The following is an 18,961-nucleotide window of genomic DNA, read 5'->3' as shown; positions in this document are numbered from 1 at the left end:
GTGTGTGTGTGTGTGCGTGTGTGTGTGTGTGTGTGTCACAAATACACCATCAGCAACTCTTCAGGAGTGAATCGTGACACCTGTCATCAGACCATCAGTGTTCACACACAGACTGAACTTTCTTCATGCTTTCCCTGAAACAGATGAATATCAATCACTGGACTGCAGCAAAATAAAATCAGTGCTGAAGTGAAATCATTGCAGAGAAGCTATTTACATCCTCTGTCTCTGTGGTGTAGTCGAGCAATGTTTATACGTCATGTGGGTGCAGCAGATCTGATGCTGCTGTCTGTGCACAACTCGGAAAGGAATGAACCTTGCTGCTTCTGGCTGGTCTGTGACTGTGTGTTGTTATTTGGCTGCTGTGTTAATGTTGATGAACAAGTTGCCCAATTTGAGAATTGTTAGAAATGTTTAAAGTCTGACCAACTTGGATGGTCACTTGTCGTCATGAAACATTTATTCAGACGAGACAGACATGTGATGTTCAAGTTAAATTCAGTTTTCTCCTCCCTGTGAGGAGGAGTCAATGCAAAAGTCAGATGTCTTCCACCTCTACTTATCTGACTGCAGAGAGGAGGACAGAGAACAGTGGACACACAGTTGAACATGATGGACTATAGGACAGGACTGCTGCTGTTAACTATCTGCTGGGCAGGTGAAGATCTACACTCATCTTCATCTAAAAGAGCTTTTATTTGTGTCATCAGCTGATTTCACTTGATGTCTTTTCTCCTCTTGACAGGTGTTGATGGTCAGACTCTGACACAATCTGAACCAGTGGTTAAAAGGCCTGGAGAATCTCACAGATTGACCTGTACAGCCTCTGGATTCACACTCAGCAGCTACTGGATGCACTGGGTCAGACAGGCTCCTGGAAAAGGACTGGAGTGGGTTTCTGCTGATGGTGGTGGCAACAGCAAATACTACTCTGAGTCAGTGAAAGGCCGGTTTACCATCTCCAGAGACAACAGCAGACAGCAGGTGTATCTGCAGATGAACAGTCTGAAGACTGAAGACTCTGCTGTTTATTATTGTGCTCGATACTCACAGTGACTGGAGTTGGTTAAGCAGCTGTACAAAAACCTGCAGTCCTCATCTTTACTGAGCTGACAGACCAAATATTGAACAATAAAGCAGCCAATGCAAGACATATTATTTATAATGTTCAAATTGTATATTTTAAGTTAGTAACATTTTATACCCATATTTTTTGTGTTATTTTATATTCTGTTTGCATGACATGTATATATTTAATATAATTAATTATAAATGACTGAATTTCTTTCTGAGTAAAAATCATCCAAAATATCAAAGACATTAAAAACACAATAAAGATCACTTGTTGATAAAAGAACAAAGACAGCACAACAATCTGTTTGCTGAAATCAAACTACTCCAAATATGAAACATTTCTACAAATGAAAACACAATAATGTCTGTAAATGATGTGGAATCTAAAGTGAGTCATAATATGAGAGTGAAAAATAATGTTGCAGGTTCTTGTATTAAATCACTAGAGGGCAGTCAGTGTCAAGTTTCTCTCTCCTCTGTTACTAAAACAGACTATAAAGTTTGGCTTTCAGGTGTTTACCATCAGCAGTGAGTGCAGCTGCATCTGTCAGTGTCAGTTCATGTCAGCAGACAGGAAGTAGATCTCAAGATGAACAGCAGGAAGCCTGAAGGAGCTGCTGTTTATTCTCACAAACAAAGTCTGCTTCTGGCTGGTCTGTGACTGAATGTCGTTATTTGGCTGCTGTGTTAATGTTGATGAACAAGTTACACAGTTTGAGAATTGTTAGAAATGTTTAAAGTCTGACCGACCTGGATGGTCGATTCTTTCTCATGAAACACTTATTCAGATGAGACAGACATGTGATCAAGTTCAAGTTGAATTCAGTTTTCTCCTCCCTGTGAGGAGGAGTCAATGCAAAATCAGAGGTCTTCCACCTCTACTTATCTGACTGCAGAGAGGAGGACAGAGAACAGTGGACACACAGTTGAACATGATGGACTATAGGACAGGATTGCTGCTGTTAACTATCTGCTGGGCAGGTGAAGATCTACACTCATCTTCATCTAATAGAGCTTTCATTTGTGTCATCAGCTGATTCCACTTGATGTCTTTTCTCCTCTTGACAGGTGTTGATGGTCAGACTCTGACAGAATCTAAACCAGTGGTTAAAAGGCCTGGAGAATCTCACAGATTGACCTGTACAGGCTCTGGATTCACATTCAGCAGCTACTATATGCACTGGATCAGACAGGCTCCTGGAAAAGGATTGGAGTGGGTTGCTGCTATTTATGATGATAGCTACATCTACGACTCTGAGTCAGTGAAAGGCCGGTTTACCATCTCCAGAGACAACAGCAGACAGCAGGTGTATCTGCAGATGAACAGTCTGAAGACTGAAGACTCTGCTGTTTATTATTGTGCTCGAGACTCACAGTGACTGGAGTTGGTTGAGCAGCTGTACAAAAACCTGCAGTCCTCATCTTTACTGAGTTGATTGTCGTGACAAAGAAAAACATTTTTATTCTTACTTTTTTTTTCAACAAAAAATTGAAAACTAATGATGAAAGTATCATCACCCAACAGCAATGACAATAAATATGTAATTAAATAGAAGCCTCATTATGACTTCATCACAAAATAGCCAATGACAGCAAAATAAGCTGTTGAAGTCATTCTCCAGGTATGAATTAAAGAAATACTACAAATACATATTTCCACCAAATTAATTTTTATGTTATTTCTTCTTTGAAGTGAGTCACAACCATGTCAAATAATATTGCAGTTCCTCTGATGAACACAAGAGGGCAGTCAGTGTCAAGTTTCTCTCTCCTCTGTCACTAAAACAGACGATAAAGTTTGACTATAAGGTGTTTACCATCAGCAGTGAGTGCAGCTGCATCTGTCAGTGTCAGTTCATGTCAGCAGACAGGAAGTAGATCTCAAGATGAACAGCAGGAAGCCTGAAGGAGCTGCTCCTCTCGAGTCTGCAAACACTGAAACCATTCAAAGCTTTTATGCAAAGCAGCAGCATCAGACTGAAGTTTTCAGACTTTTGACATGATCCTGGCTGCTGTCACTGTATTTATCTCTGAAGCAAATACAGTCAGTAAGAACAGGAGGTGTGCAAATAAATGAATCAATAAATGCTGCAGATACAACAAAGCTTCATACGTTTGAAGTGAATCATGAATGTGATGTTGGAGGTGGTGACAGTAAATCAACTCTGTCAGGAAAACAGCTCACATCATATTTAAAGTGTGTTTTCATGATTTGAAAACATGCTAAACACACTGGAAACATGGCTGATAGAAAGCTACATTCTTGGTGGTTAATCCTTTTGTTTCTATGGCTGCACATCATCATTGTTATTTCAATGTTGATTTTAACCAATATGTTTTCCATCATCCATGATTCATGTTAATATTCACATTCAGAATACTATTAATGATCCTTGTTATTGTTTGCCATTCTACAAGAATTGGCATCATGTTTTAATATTGAATTGTTGTCAATACAACACATTTAGACATGAATAGTTTCTCAGAACAGTCAACAGACTCTTCTATTTGTTCCAGTTAGAGCAACATTGATGCTTCGTATGTTTGATTCTATGCAAACTCAGTGAGCTTCCTTGTTACTCAGCTATAAAACCTCCACATCAGGCTGTCAGTGGAGTTCACAGCACGTCACTTTCAACATCAACCATGTTTTCTGTAGCTCTGCTGCTGCTGTTGGCAGCTGGATGTGAGTCTCTCTGGATGTGTCAAAGTCCACAGTTCTTCTTTAGCAGTTTAACTTGATCGTTTGATCCAAAACATTGTCTTTTTTCAACAGGTGTGAAGTGTGAACAGGTGACACAGCCAGCCTCTGTGACTGTGCAGCCAGGTCAACGTCTGACCATCACCTGTCAGGTCTCTTATTCTGTTGGCAGCTACTACACAGCTTGGATCAGACAGCCTGCAGGGAAACCACTGGAGTGGATTAGTCTTGACACAGATGTCAAAGATTCACTGAAGAACAAGTTCAGTATCGACTTGGACTCTTCCAGCAACACAGTGACTCTAAATGGACAGAATGTGCAGCCTGAAGACACTGCTGTGTATTACTGTGCCAGAGAGTCACAGTGAGAGACCATAATAGGAGAGTCATACAAAAACTACTTCCTCTGTTTACCACCACTGGGAACATCCAGCTGTCTCTGTGTCACTTGTTGATTTTAATGATGATCATTTCATGATGTTTGAGCAAAATTTCTCTCAACAGAGTCTGTTAAATAAATACTCCTCTTAAAGCTGTTATTTGCCACAATCACTCTGTTTGAATGTACACTCAACTCACGTCACTGTAAACAGTGAATACATCCTGTTTGTAAATACAGGCAGATTTTAGGGTGGATGAAGAAATTAGTAAACATTGAGAAATTGTTCTTCTTATTGTTAATATTAGTGACCATGTCCCTGTTCTACCTTTTTGGAATAGAAGCAGTCTTCATTAAGCCAAAAACAGAGGGCACTTTAACACATCTCTTCTCCAAGACCGTGAGCTGAACAGTCTCATTACAACAGATTGAAATAAATGAATCCTCCAAAGTCATCAGCAACTCTTCTGTGGGAAACAGGGAAACAGTTTTAAGAGGAATAATAATTTCAACTTCTCTTCATAACAAAAGGAAGAAAGAGAACAAGAAGCTGAACTTGAACAAAAAAATCTAATAAATTGAAAATATGAATGCAGGTAACCCAACATGGAAACCCAGAACGAACTAAGAAAGAATACATTCCAAGTGAATTCAAATGTGAATAACTGAACTCAGGTCCTTATACATCGACTCCAGATGATCAGGAAACTCCATCACCTGGATGTCCCACCACTTCTCATCCACTGGGTACACAGCTTCCTCAGCGACAGACCACAATCTGTTAGAGTGGGCAGCACAACATCCTCATCCTCCATCAGCAACACTGGAGCCCCACAAGGTTGTGTCCTGAGCCCTTTCCTGTTAACCCTCCACACCAATGACTGTGTCAGCACCTCACCCATCATCATATACCTGAAATACTCGGATGACACTGCTGTACTTGCACTACTCGGTTACCATGACTACATCTTCCATCACACACAGTGGTGAACGGACAATCACCTGCAGTTAAATGTTTCCAAAACAAAAGAACAGGTCAACCTCAAGCCCCACCCACACCCCCATCAGCATCAATGCTGAGGTTGTTGAAGTGGTGGAGAGCTTCAAATATCTTGGACTCACCCTGGAAAATAAACTGAGTTTGACCAACACACCACTGACATCCATAAATGCTGCCAACAAAGACTCTCCATCATCCTCAAACTCAGAGCACTTTCCGTTGCCCCCCATCTTCTGCTGCTACTCTACAAAAGCATAGTTCAGCCCATCCTCCTCGACTGCTCCCCCTGCTTCTTTAATATTCTGTCAACCCCCAACAAGTACAGATGAACAAAGATCACACACAAGATCATTGGCCTGCCGACCCCCAACCTCCAAGACCTCATCAGCACTGCCACTGCAGACATAGCACCTGACCCCAGTCACCCCCTCAACCTACACTTTGTACTCCATCCATCTGGTCGCCATTACAGGTCGCTGTTATGAAAAAAAGTGAAGTTCAGCAGGAGTTTTGTCCCCTCTGACATAACAGAGCTGAATAGAAGATCCCAACTGAGGTTGTGTGTATGTGCATGTGAAGTTTGTGAATGTGCTTGTGGTGGGTGCATGTTGTTGTTCCCACAGAAGTAAAGTTTGATGTATTTTTGTACTCTTGAGGCTGTATGGAAGGTGGAAAAAAATTCCTTGGAAAGGACAAATAAATCTAAAGCTAAATCTAAACTTCAACATAAAAATTTCCACTGTGATAATAAATGTGGCAGATGGCAAATCAAATTAAATAAAATTATGAAAACCAATCACAACTCAGAGAAGACAGACAAGTGACATTCAGGTTGAATTCACTTTTCTCTTCCCTGTGAGGAGGAGTCAATGCAAAAGTCAGGTGTCTTCCACCTCTACTTATCTGACTGCAGAGAGGAGGACAGAGAACAGTGGACACACAGTTGAATATGATGGACTATAGGACAGGACTGCTGCTGTTAACTATCTGCTGGGCAGGTGAAGATCTACACTCATCTTCATCTAATAGAGCTTTTATTTGTGTCATCAGCTGATTTCATTGATGTCTTTTCTCCTCTTGACAGGTGTTGATGGTCAGACTCTGACAGAATCTGAACCAGTGGTTAAAAGGCCTGGAGAATCTCACAGGTTGACCTGTACAGCCTCTGGATTCACATTCAGCAGCTACTGGATGCACTGGGTCAGACAGGCTCCTGGAAAAGGACTGGAGTGGGTTTCTGCTATCAATTATGATGGTAGCACCATCTACTACTCTGAGTCAGTGAAAGGCCGGTTTACCATCTCCAGAGACAACAGCAGACAGCAGCTGTATCTGCAGATGAACAGTGTGAAGACTGAAGACTCTGCTGTTTATTATTGTGCTCGAAACTCACAGTGACTGGAGTTGGTTGAGCAGCTGTACAAAAACCTGCAGTCCTCATCTTTACTGAGGTGACAGACCAAATACTGAACAACAATAAAGCAGCCAATGCAAGACATATAATTTATCATGTTCGTATTCTTTATTTTAATTCAGTAACATTCTATATATATGTTTTTGTTATTTTATTTGTTTACATTACATGTAGTTTTAATGCAATCAATTATATAGATTACTGAAAATTATTCTGAGTAAAAATTATACTCAATATCAATCACATTAAAAACACAATAAAGATCACTTGTTGATAAAAAAAAGAAAGACAGCACAGCAATCTGTTTGCTGAAATTAAACTGCTACGAATACAAAACATTTCTACAAATGAAAACACAATAATGTCTGTAAATGAAGTGGAATCTAAAGTGAGTCATAATATGAGAGTGAAAAATAATGTTGCAGTTTCCTGTATAAAACCACTAGAGGGCAGTCAGTGTCAGGTTTCTCTCTCCTCTGTCACTAAAACAGACTATAAAGTTTGCCTATAAGGTGTTTACCATCAGCAGTGAGTGCACTGCTGATGGTAAACACCTTATAGGCTTTCTCTTGTTGCAAATACATTTTGTCTCGTCTCTGCATCTGTGTCCTGGCCTCGCTCTTTGTGATTCATGATACATTAATGAAGTGGTGATCGTTACATTTTACATGACAGCAGTCATTTGTGAGCCTCTCTGCATCTCTGATTTTAATGAAGATCTTTTTTGACCAAAAATCATCTTAAAGGGGTCCATTAAACTGACATCAGTTTTAAAGATATCAATATCACAAAGTAGTTTAAGTGGACAAGATACAAGATGCTGATTAATAATAATAATTTACTCCAGGAAACAGATTTTCTTCCTGTTTCTCTCCTGTGTGGCCTAATAAACAGATGTGTGACTGATTGAGTCTGATGTTACTATGTCAAGTTACAAGCACTTTTACTCTGAGTCAGTGAAAGACAGGAATCTAAAGTGATTCATCATATGAAAAATAATGTTACAGCTTCTTGTATAAAACCACTAGAGGGCAGTCAGTGTCAAGTTTCTCTCTCCTCTGTGACTAAAACAGACTATAAAGTTTGACTATAAGGTGGTTACCATCAGCAGTGAGTGCAGCTGCATCTGTCAGTGTCAGTTCATGTCAGCAGACAGGAAGTAGATCTCAAGATGAACAGCAGGAAGCCTGAAGGAGCTGCTGTTTATTCTCACAAACAAAGTCAATTTACCTGAATTCTACATATATTGTGGATGGAGATAAATACTTCATAAAGTTTTTTCATTTGTTAAAAAAGTGTATGATTCAGATAATAAATGAATTATTCACAAGTTTGAACTGCAGAAAAAAATTGAGAAAAGATGTGAAGAAAATTTGACAGTTTGATGCAATAAAACAGGCACCAAACTTTTTATATCTGAATATGAAGGAAATGTAGCTCCATCTCTTCATGGGCAGAAAGAAACCTGCTGCCTTCATGTGTTACAGTGTTTTAGGTTTTTCACATTTTCATTAAAAAGACACACTGATGATAACATAATCAATAAATACACTAAACAGCTTTAAATAGTGAGCATGAGGAAGCGGTGTGTGTGTGTGTGTGTGTGTGTGTGTGTGTGTGTGTGTGTGTGTGTGTGTGTGTGTGTCTTACTTTTGTTTTACAAAACTGTTTACTTGTCCGATCGGACAATTTGTTTTTTTTGGCTGAAAAACATGTTTATTCATGGCCACTTTTTTTTGTAATGATATTAATTTGCCTTGCTGTCCTGAAAATTGTTTGACTTCTGAACACTTTCTTAGAAAATCAACAGTAAAACATCATAAACAACATCTGTTGAGCTGCTGTCATTATTTAGTCAGTGTAATTTATTAATGGGGTCTTGACAAATACTTCAAATGATACATGAAACACATAAGAGGGACTCTTGGAGGAATGACTCATGAACAGGAAAAATTCATTCTGCAGTTTCAGCAAATAGTGACTGAGATCCAAGTCAAATCCAGTTCCACAGTGTGAGGAGGAGTCAATGCAAAAGTCAGATGTCTTCCACCTCTACTTATCTGACTGCAGAGAGGAGGACAGAGAACAGTGGACACACAGTTGAACATGATGGACTATAGGACAGGACTGCTGCTGTTAACTATCTGCTGGGCAGGTGAAGATCTACACTCATCTTCATCTAATAGAGCTTTTATTTGTGTCATCAGCTGATTTCACTTGATGTCTTTTCTCCTCTTGACAGGTGTTGATGGTCAGACTCTGACAGAATCTGAATCAGTGGTTAAAAGGCCTGGAGAATCTCACAGATTGACCTGTACAGCCTCTGGATTCACATTCAGTGACTATGATATGAACTGGGTCAGACAGGCTCCTGGAAAAGGACTGGAGTGGATCGCCTGGGTTGAAAATGACAATGATGGGAAAGTCTACTCTGAGTCAGTGAAAGGCCGGTTTACCATCTCCAGAGACAACAGCAGACAGCAGGTGTATCTGCAGATGAACAGTCTGAAGACTGAAGACTCTGCTGTTTATTATTGTGCTCGAGACTCACAGTGACTGGAGTTGGTTGAGCAGCTGTACAAAAACCTGCAGTCCTCATCAGACCCTCTCACAGGATGAAACAAGTGCTCATGCTCAAGGGGTTTGGACTCAAAATGCAAACACCAAGAAAATTCAAAAGCTCAAAGGCTGGTTTTAATAGCAAAAATCTCTCAGGTATTTTACAAGGAAGAACAAAAGGTACTTGGTAAGCTACGAACAAAAGATGCTCAGGTTTTCATCAAGGCAAAACACAACAGTAATCAAGAACTCACAGGCAAGGCAAAGACAAGATACACAGGATCAACAAGACAATCTGGCAAAGGACAAAGGGAGATGCAGACTATATATACATGAGGTAACAAGGAACAGGTGGAAACAATCAGGGCGGGGCAGACAATCAGAAGGCGGGAAGGACACCAGGAAGTCAAGGGTCTGAAACGAGAGGAGAGTTAGGTTTCACAGGAAGTGCACGACAAAACATGATGCCAGTCAACCAAACACATCAACAGACATGACGAGACATAACAAAATGTCCTCAGATCAGGACACATGAAAATAAAGATACAACACAGTTACCATGAACACAAAATATTTCCAAACTGAGATATGAATGTAGAAATCATATTACTGAGACATAGCTTGTTTATTCCATAACAAAACTTTATTAAAACTCTTCAGAGAAAACAGCATCTGAACAATAAACATTATTTTGTAATTAAATAATTTTCCTGATTCTCTAACCTGAGCCTCAGTCTTTTTACAGCTTTTACTGTTGTATAAAAACCTACAGTGCTGATGTTTCAGGCTGGTGGAGAAAACAATGAAGTATCATTTTAATAGTATCTACATTTTATATTCTACTATATATAATGTTTTTATATTCGTTTTGCATCTGATCTTATATTCTACATTTAGATTACACAAATTTCTTTCAAGAGTCATGTAAATTCATGTAAATATGTTTCTCAAAAAATTTCAACTAAACATTAATCAGATTAAAAACACAATAAAGATCAATTTATGATAAGAGAACAAAGACAGCACAACAATCTGTTTGCTGAAATTAAACAAATACGAAACATTTCTACAAATGAAAACACAATAATGTCTGTAAATGATGTGGAATCTAAAGTGAGTCATAATGAGCGAAAAATGATGTTGTAGTTTCTCGTATAAAACCACTAGAGGGCAGTCAGTGTCAAGTTTCTCTCTCCTCTGTTCCTAAAACAGACTATAAAGTTTGACAATAAAGTTTTACCATCAGCAGTGAGTGCAGCTGCATCTGTCAGTGTCAGTTCATGTCAGCAGACAGGAAGTAGATCTCAAGATGAACAGCAGGAAGCCTGAAGGAGCTGCTGTTTATTCTCACACACAAAGTCAATTTACTTGAATTCTACATATAGCTCTGGAAAAAGTTTAGAGACCACTGCAGTTTTTTTGTGAAATCAGCATCTCTCCATGTATGACAGCCCTTTCATTCCAGTCTCTGTTGAATTTCAACACAAGCACACCTCATTCTACATAATGAGGTACTGATTAGGTCATCACCTGAACCAAATCTTATTTAACAAGGAAAAATATAAAAACCACTGCTGTGGTCATCACTATCCTCTTGCAATGAGGAGGATATCTCTGACACATTCTGAACCAGTGGTTAAAAGGCCTAGAGAATCTCACAGATTGACCTGTACAGCCTCTGGATTCACATTCAGTGACTATGCTATGCACTGGATCAGACAGGCTCCTGGAAAACGACTGGAGTGGGTTGCGTATATTCATGGTAGCACCATCTACTACTCTGAGTCAGTGAAAGGCCGGTTTACCATCTCCAGAGACAACAGCAGACAGCAGGTGTATCTGCAGATGAACAGTCTGAAGACTGAAGACTCTGCTGTTTATTATTGTGCTCGAGACTCACAGTGACTGGAGTTGGTTGAGCAGCTGTACAAAAACCTGCTGTCCTCATCTTTCAGGCTGGTGGAGCCCAACCATGAAGTATTATTTGAAAAGGATTAATATTGTAATTTTATCATATATATTTTTGCTTTTGATGATTTTTTAATCTTCTGTTAAACTTTTTATTATATAACATTATGCACATAGACTTCAAATATGTTTTAGATTATCCTATAAATTGCTGTAAACTGTTTATGAGAACAATTTGACTCAGCATTAAAAACACAATAAAGATCACTTGTTAATAAAAAAAAAAAAACAAAGACAGCACAACAATCTGTTGGCTGAAATTAAACTACTGAAAATACAAAACATTTCTACAAATGAAAACACAATAATGTCTGTAAATGATGTGGAATCTAAAGTGAGTCATAATATGAGAGTGAAAAATAATGTTGCAGTTTCGTGTATTACACCACTAGAGGGCAGTCAGTGTCAAGTTTCTCTCTCCTCTGTCACTAAAACAGACTATAAAGTTTGACTACAAGGTGTTTACCATCAGCAGTGAGTGCAGCTGCATCTGTCAGTGTCAGTTCATGTCAGCAGACAGGAAGTCGATCTCAAGATGAACAGCAGGAAGCCTGAAGGAGCTGCTGTTTATTCTCACAAAGTCAATTTACTTAAATTCTACATATATTGTGGATGGAGACAAATACTCCATAAAGTTTTTTTCATTTGTTAAGAAAGTGCATGATTCAGATAATAAATGAATTATTCATCAGTTTTAACGTCAGAGAAATATTGAGAAAAGATGTGAAGAAAATTTGACAGTTTGATGCAATGAAACAGCCACCAAAGTTATTTATATCTGAATCTGAAGGAAATGTAGCTCCATCTCTCCACGGGCAGAAAGAAACCTGCTGCCTTCATGTGTTACAGTGTTTTAGGTTTTTCACATTTTCATTAAAAAGACACATTACACTGATGATAACATAATCAATAAATTCACTAAACAGTTTTAAATCGTGAGCATGAGGAAGCGACCTGTTAGTGTGTGTGTGTCTGTGTCTTACTTTTGTTTTACAAAACAGTTTATTTGTCCGACGGTACAATTTGTTTTTATTGGCTGAATGTACTGAGGGGTTACATGTTTTTACTGTTTTCAAAGCTTCGTTAATATTCTCAACAGTTTTCTTCACATTTTTTTCTAATAAGATTTTCTTTGCCTCGATGTCCTGAAAATGGTTTGACTTCTGAACACTTTCTTAGAAAATCAACAGTAAAACATCATGAACAAAACATGTTGAGCTGTTCATCATTGTTTAGTCTTTAGTCTAGTCTAGTATTTTATTAATGGGGTCTTGTCAAAGTCTTCACATGATACATGAAACACATAAGAGGGACTCTTGGAGGAAGGACTAATGTACAGTAAACATTCATTCTGCAGTTTCAGCAAACAGTGACTGAGATCTAAGTCAAATCCAGTTTCACAGTATAGGCCACTATCCTGATCCACGTAGCCGCCGAGAGGCTGAACTAGGGAAAAAACATACCATGCCCGACGCGCTGGCTGAAGTTTTTGTTGAATGAATAACCTGCTCCAAAAGTATACTGCTTCGTGCATTTATTAGTGATTAAAACAGCACTTACATCAGAAAGCAGGAATTCTATCAATGGCAAAATCAAGCGGTCAGCAAAAAGTAGCACTTCCCGTTCACCCCCTCTCAGTTCAAAAACCCCAATACCAGGTGAACAGCTGACTATACCACCTCTGATGCTGACGTACCACCACCACGTGACCCGCCCACTCCGATGTGACAATACAATAATAACAACAAATTACCGAGTCTATAGCGGCCACAAAGAGCTGGCCTCTACATTCCGGCCCCTAATTATTACCGTCAATACATAGCAATGAGTAATAATTACAGAATATTAACCATATCAAAATTCATATAATATACAAAATAATAAACAGTACAATGCAATTCCCTCTTTCTTGCTATATTTGCTCTTTTCAACACAAGATGATTTTCTTCTGAATCCAAATTGTCCATCATCAATTATGTGAGTTCTTTGATTCATTCCTCCTTTAAGTCAAGAAAAGTCATGTCAGGACAGAGGTTACTAGCACTTGTCCTTTCTTCAGAGTGAATAACCACTCAAGTCAAGTCAAACAAGCAAAAAGAAACTAAGGTGAAGCCAAAAAAACAAAAAACAGACTTCACAATGCAGACTCCTGAAGAAGGCAAATCTTGGTCACAGGCCAGCAGAGAGTGCTGGTCCGGGGCTTGATGCGTACCTGGCCTACTAATCCTTTTCGATCTGGCACTACCTCTGTAATCCTTCCGATAATCCAGGAATTCCGAGGTGCAGAATCATCCACTATAAGCACTATGTCGCCAGGGATGAAGTTACACTTGACCGTTGCCCATTTCTGTCACTCCTGTAGCTGTGGCAAATATTCCTTCGTCCACCTTTTCCAAAACAGGTCAGAAATGTATTGTACCTGTTTCCATCTCCGGCGTGCATAACTGTCATCCTTGTGAAACAAACCGGGTGGAAACCAGTAGGAGGGTTAAAAGTCCACTTGATTCCTTTCAAGAGAAGTGCATCATTGATTTGCTCCAGGTTCCATCCCTCAATGGCTCGTTTCAATTCACGTTCTGCACCAACGAAATTAGTGCCATTGTTGGAACGTAGCTCTTTGACCTGCCCTCTTCTGGCAATGAAGCGCCGTAAGGCATTGATGAATGAATCTGTGTCCAGAGATAAAGCAACTTCAATGTGCACTGCTCTTACTGCCAAACATGTGAAGATGACTCCATATCTTTTCACTAGACTCCTCCCACGCTTGATGTCAAAAGGTCCAAAGTAGTCAACTCCAACACAACTGAAGGGAGGTTCATCAGCTGAAACTCTGTCAACAGGCAAATCTGCCATTTGCTGTTGTCCCGCAGCTCCATGTAGCCGGCGACAAATGACACACTTAGCCAGGACTTTCCTTATGGCAACACTAGCCGAAGGAATCCAATAGCGCTGCCGCAGCCTTGACAGCACATGGTTCCTGCCACCATGGCCAACCTCCTGATGGATATGCCATATGATGAGGTCTGAGATGTGAAGGTCTTTACCGATTATAGCTGGGTGTTTAGACTCCTCAGGCATGGCAGCCTTACTAAGTCGTCCTCCAACTCTCAATATCCCATCCTCCAATATGGGACTGAGCTTGTATATGTGGCTATTTCCTTTCACACACTCTCTCTTTCGCAGACACGCTAAATCATCTGGGAACCTTCTTCCTTGACAAAACTTTATTATTTCCAGTTCGGCATCTCTGATCTCTTCCACTGAAAGACAACCATGACCGGATTTGTCGTCATGCACCTTCTTGTTGAGAGCATTCACTTGTGCTGAATCAGGCGAAGATTGAGACAGATGTGCGACAATTTTCAATTTCTTCCTGACGTTCAGAAGTAAAGTCTTGAGCCTCAGAATCCAGGCCATCACTCTTGTGAGACAGGTCCATGATGAGCTGCGATTTATCAAATATATCACAGCATCATCCTCCTCTTGTTCCATGGAAACAATGGCACCCGTTGCCTTAACTTCTGGGTCTTCTAATGGAAGCTCTTTCAATCGCTCTGGATTGACAGGCCACATTTCCTCTGGCTGTACAAGAAATGAGGGACCAGATACCCACACCTCATTTTCCAGGAACAGTTTTGTTCTTAAACCCCTAGAGGCAAGGTCTGCTGGATTACATATAGTAGACACATAACGCCATTGGGATGGATCAGACATCTTGAGGATTTCTTAGACTCTGTTTGCAACGAAAACTCCAAATCTTGAGGTTTCGTTCTCTATGTATTTCAAAACAGTAGTACTGTCTGACCAAAAAACTGAGTCTTGCAGTTGCAGCCTCAACTCCCTCCTCCACAACTTATCCATGCGAGCTGCCATCACCGCTGCTGTCAGCTCCATCCGTGGAATCGTCACAGGCTTGAGACGTGCCACCCTGGACTTTCCCATGATGAAGGCAGTGTGTGTCTGGCCTTGCTGGTTGTTCAACCGCAGGTAAGTGACAGTGCCATAGCCCCCCTCACTTGCGTCTGCAAAGTGATGCAGCTGAGCCAAAGTTGCTTCCCCAAAATTGGGGGGCTTCAAACATCGTCTGATGCTTAAGTCTTCCAGCAATTGCAGTTATTTAACCCAGTCTGTCCATGCTTGGGTCGCAGATACTGGTATGGGGTCATCCCAGCCTAACCCTTTCCGGCACAGGTCTTGAAGGATTTTCTTAGCGGTGAAGATCACAGGGGCGAGAATCCCTAGAGGATCATAGAAAGAGCTGACAGTTGACAAAATTCCTCTTCGGGTCAATGGTCTGTCTCTGATGGTTACACTGAACTTAAAGATATCAGACTGTACACACCATCTCACCCCCAGGGCCCTCTCCACTGGTAAGACGTCCTGATCTAGTTCCAGGTCCTTAACCTCCTTTGCTCTTTCCTCCTCTGTTATTGCTGTCAGCACACCACGACTATTGCTGCTCCATTTAGTCAAATGAAAACCTCCCCTGGCACAGATGGTTCTCAAGTCTTGATACAGAGACATAGCTTCCTTTTCTGAAGCTACCGAGGTCAGGAGGTCATCAACATAAAAACTGTGCATGATGGTTTCAAACACCTGCTGGCTAAAAAGCTGCTTGTTATCTTCGGCGCACCTCCGTAGAGCAAAATTAGCCCAGCTCGGGGATGATGTAGCGCCAAACAAATGGACGACCATCCTGTATTCTGCCATATCTCTTTGGAAGTCTCCATTGGGCCACCAAAGGAAGCGCAACAAGTCCACATCTCCCTCTGACACACGAACCTGATGGAACATAGCCTCATGTCAGACATCAGAGCAATGGGCTCCTTCCTAAACCTGGTCAAGACACCAATCAGCATGCTTGTAAGGTCAGGTCCTTGCAAAAGATGCACATTAAGCGACACATCTCTGTATGATGACCCACAATCAAAAACAACGCGGATCTTCCTTTTCTGGGGATGGTATACCCCATGATGAGGGATATACCACACCTTGCCGTCACTGCGGTCCAGATCTGAGTGTGGCACTCTCTCAGCATATCCATTTTTGATCAGGTCATTCATGAATGCCGTGCAGTCTTTGTGGAATGATGCATCCCTGATGAATCTCCTTTTCAGGCTGGTGGTGCGTTGCTCAGCAATTTTGCGATTGTTGGGCATGCTGACCTTCCTGTCCCTCAAAGGTAAGGCGACACTATAATGGCCATCCACCAGCTTCACAGTTTTTCCAGCCATTTCCAGAAACCCGTGGTCCTCCCTTGACAGCCCTGCTTGCTCCTCCTGACCACTTTCAGGAAAGTCTGTCTTAAACTGTTGGTTCCAGAGCTCATCTAGTGTGACAGCAGCAATTCTGTTGACGAAAACTCCAGGCTGACACATTAGAGTATCACCACAGTCGCCAAGTGGTCCATTTACAGTCCAGCCAAGCATGGTCTTCACAGCATATGGCCCTCCAACTACACTCCTGATGACCTCCAGGGGCTCCAACGCTCTGGGCACATTCATATCAATCAACATCTCCACATCCATGTCTATTTCTGGCCGATGGACATTTCTCAGATGAGGCCACTTCTCCAGGTCCTTCTGACGTGGAATGTTGCTTCTGCTGACAGGCATTTCTCGTTGTGTGAAAATCTTTGGCATTTCACAATATGTGTCACTGTCCAATCCAGCAACTTCCAAGGCAGATGCAACGCAACTCTCCACAACTTTCTCTTGGCCCATAGTGCGCAAAAGAATCTTCCGTTTCCTCCCAGAGAGATCCAGCTTCTCCATCAGACCCACTGTGCAGAAAGAGGCTGAACTTCCTGGGTCTAAAAAGGCATAGGTTTCCACGACCTTTTGACCTTTGCTTGACTTCACTTTGACTGGCACGATGGCAAGCTTGCAGTCCCAATCACCGGCCCCATTGAGACCACCGGTGTTCACTTTCACAAGAACACTGTCCACAGCACTTGCTGATTCGGTCTTGTCTTTCTCTGCCTCTGCTTCTCTTTCCTTCCGATGGATGTGCAGCATGCTGGGATGTCATGAGCCACATAATTTACATGAGAGACGTTTCCTGCACTCTTTACTGACGTGCCCAATGCACAGACAGCCAAAGCAAACTCCATTAGTTTTCAGGAACTCCATCTTCTCACTATGCGCTTTTCTCTCCAATACAGTGCACGAATCCAGCGTGTGTTTACTGTTCTTACAGTAGAGACAAGTCTTCTCAGTTCCATCTTTGCTCTTCTCTGAATGAGGCCCTTTTTCAAGTGTTGTAACAGTCGTGGCAAAACTACTCCCTCTAGACTTTGGTCGATGAACAGGTTTTACTTTGCCACTGTTGTTGTGGCTGCCCACTGGTGTATTGCTCCAGATAAAACAGGCGGTCCACAGGATCCTTAGTCTTTGCCTCTATGGTGTGTTCAAAGGCCTGCAAAAAAGCACAGTACTGCAAAGGATTGCCATCAAAATTTGAATATCCCTCTTTGGCAGTGAGGCAAGAGTTTGCTGATGCACTAATATTGATGTCATTTTGTTCTGGTTTTCCAATATAGACATAATATTGTGTTCACTGCTGTGACTGGAAAAATGGCCATGCACATCTTCATGTTGAGACACAGGGGGCGCTGCAGCATTAGGGACTGCAGTGTCTGGTTTTAGGAGCACTGGGGGCCCCTGGTGGAGATAACTAATGCTGTTCCTGACAGGTGACTTTGGCCTTGCACCTCCAAAGTGTGGACATAGCTTCACAGTTACAGGCAGCATCTGTTCATACTGTCCACCCTTATTCGGCACAATACACTGTTCATCTGCAGATGAACATTCAGCAGCTATGAGATGCACTGGATCAGACAGGCTCCTGGAAAAGGACTGGAGTGGGTTGCTGTTATCAGTGGCAGTGGTAGCACCACTTACTACTATGAGTCAGTGAAAGGCCGGTTTACCATCTCCAGAGACAACAGCAGACAGCAGGTGTATCTGCAGATGAGCAGTCTGAAGACTGAAGACTCTGCTGTTTATTATTGTGCTCGACAGCCACATTGACTGGAGTTGGTTGAGCAGCTGTACAAAAACCTGCAGTCCTCATCAGACCCTCTCACAGGATAAATGAAACAACTGCTCAGGCTCAAGGGTTTCGGACTCAAAATGCAAAACTCAGACACCAAGGAAATTCGAAAGCTCAAAGGCTGGTTTTAACAGCAAAAATCTCTCAGGTATTTACAAGGAAGGACAAAAGGCACTTGGTAATCAGAAGCTACGAACAAAACATGCTCAGGATTTCATCAAGGCAAAACACAACAGTAATCAAGAACTCACAGGCAAGGCAAAGACAAGATACACAGGATCTACAAGACAATCTGGCAAAGGACAAAGGGAGATGCAGACTATATATACATGAGGTAACAAGGAACAGGTGGAAACAATCAGGGCGGGGCAGACAATCAGAAGGCGGGAAGGACACCAGAAAGTCAAGGGTCTGAAACGAGAGGAGAGTTTCACAGTAAAACAGGAAGTGCACGACAAAACATGATGATGATGCCAGTGAAACAAACACATCAACAGACATGACGAGACATAACAAAATGTCCTCAGTTCAACCACATGAAAATAAAGATACAACACAGTTACCATGAACACAAAACATTTCCAAACTGAGATGTGAATGTAGAAATCATATTACTAAAGAGACATAGCTTGTTTATTCCATAACAAAACTTTATTCAACTCTTTAGAGAAAACAGCATCTGAACAATAAACATTATTTTGTAATTAAATAGTTTTCCTGATCCTCTAACCTGACCTTTCCAAGTCTTTTTACAGCTTTTACTGCTGTATAAAAACCTACAGTGCTGATGTTTCAGGCTGGTGGAGAAAACCA

The 18,961-nt window shown here is 41.2% G+C and overlaps 3 gene segments (V, D, J or C); all 3 read left to right on the top strand.

Annotated features, from left to right (window-relative positions):
- The window catches only part of LOC121620879, a 231,598-nt gene that overhangs the window by 114,635 nt on the left and 98,002 nt on the right, over positions 1 to 18,961 (top strand).
- LOC121620898 lies at positions 2,001 to 2,468 on the top strand. The segment is given in 2 exon segments: positions 2,001 to 2,055; positions 2,143 to 2,468. Coding segments are annotated over 2 exon segments (360 nt in total).
- LOC121620905 lies at positions 3,693 to 4,143 on the top strand. The segment is given in 2 exon segments: positions 3,693 to 3,760; positions 3,851 to 4,143. Coding segments are annotated over 2 exon segments (333 nt in total).

The sequence above is a fragment of the Chelmon rostratus genome, chromosome 17 (genome assembly GCF_017976325.1).
Source record: "Chelmon rostratus isolate fCheRos1 chromosome 17, fCheRos1.pri, whole genome shotgun sequence".
NCBI classification, from domain to species: Eukaryota; Metazoa; Chordata; class Actinopteri; order Chaetodontiformes; family Chaetodontidae; genus Chelmon; species Chelmon rostratus.
The sequence above is the reverse complement of the archived record's forward strand: the minus strand, read 5'-3'. Positions and strand labels throughout refer to the sequence as shown.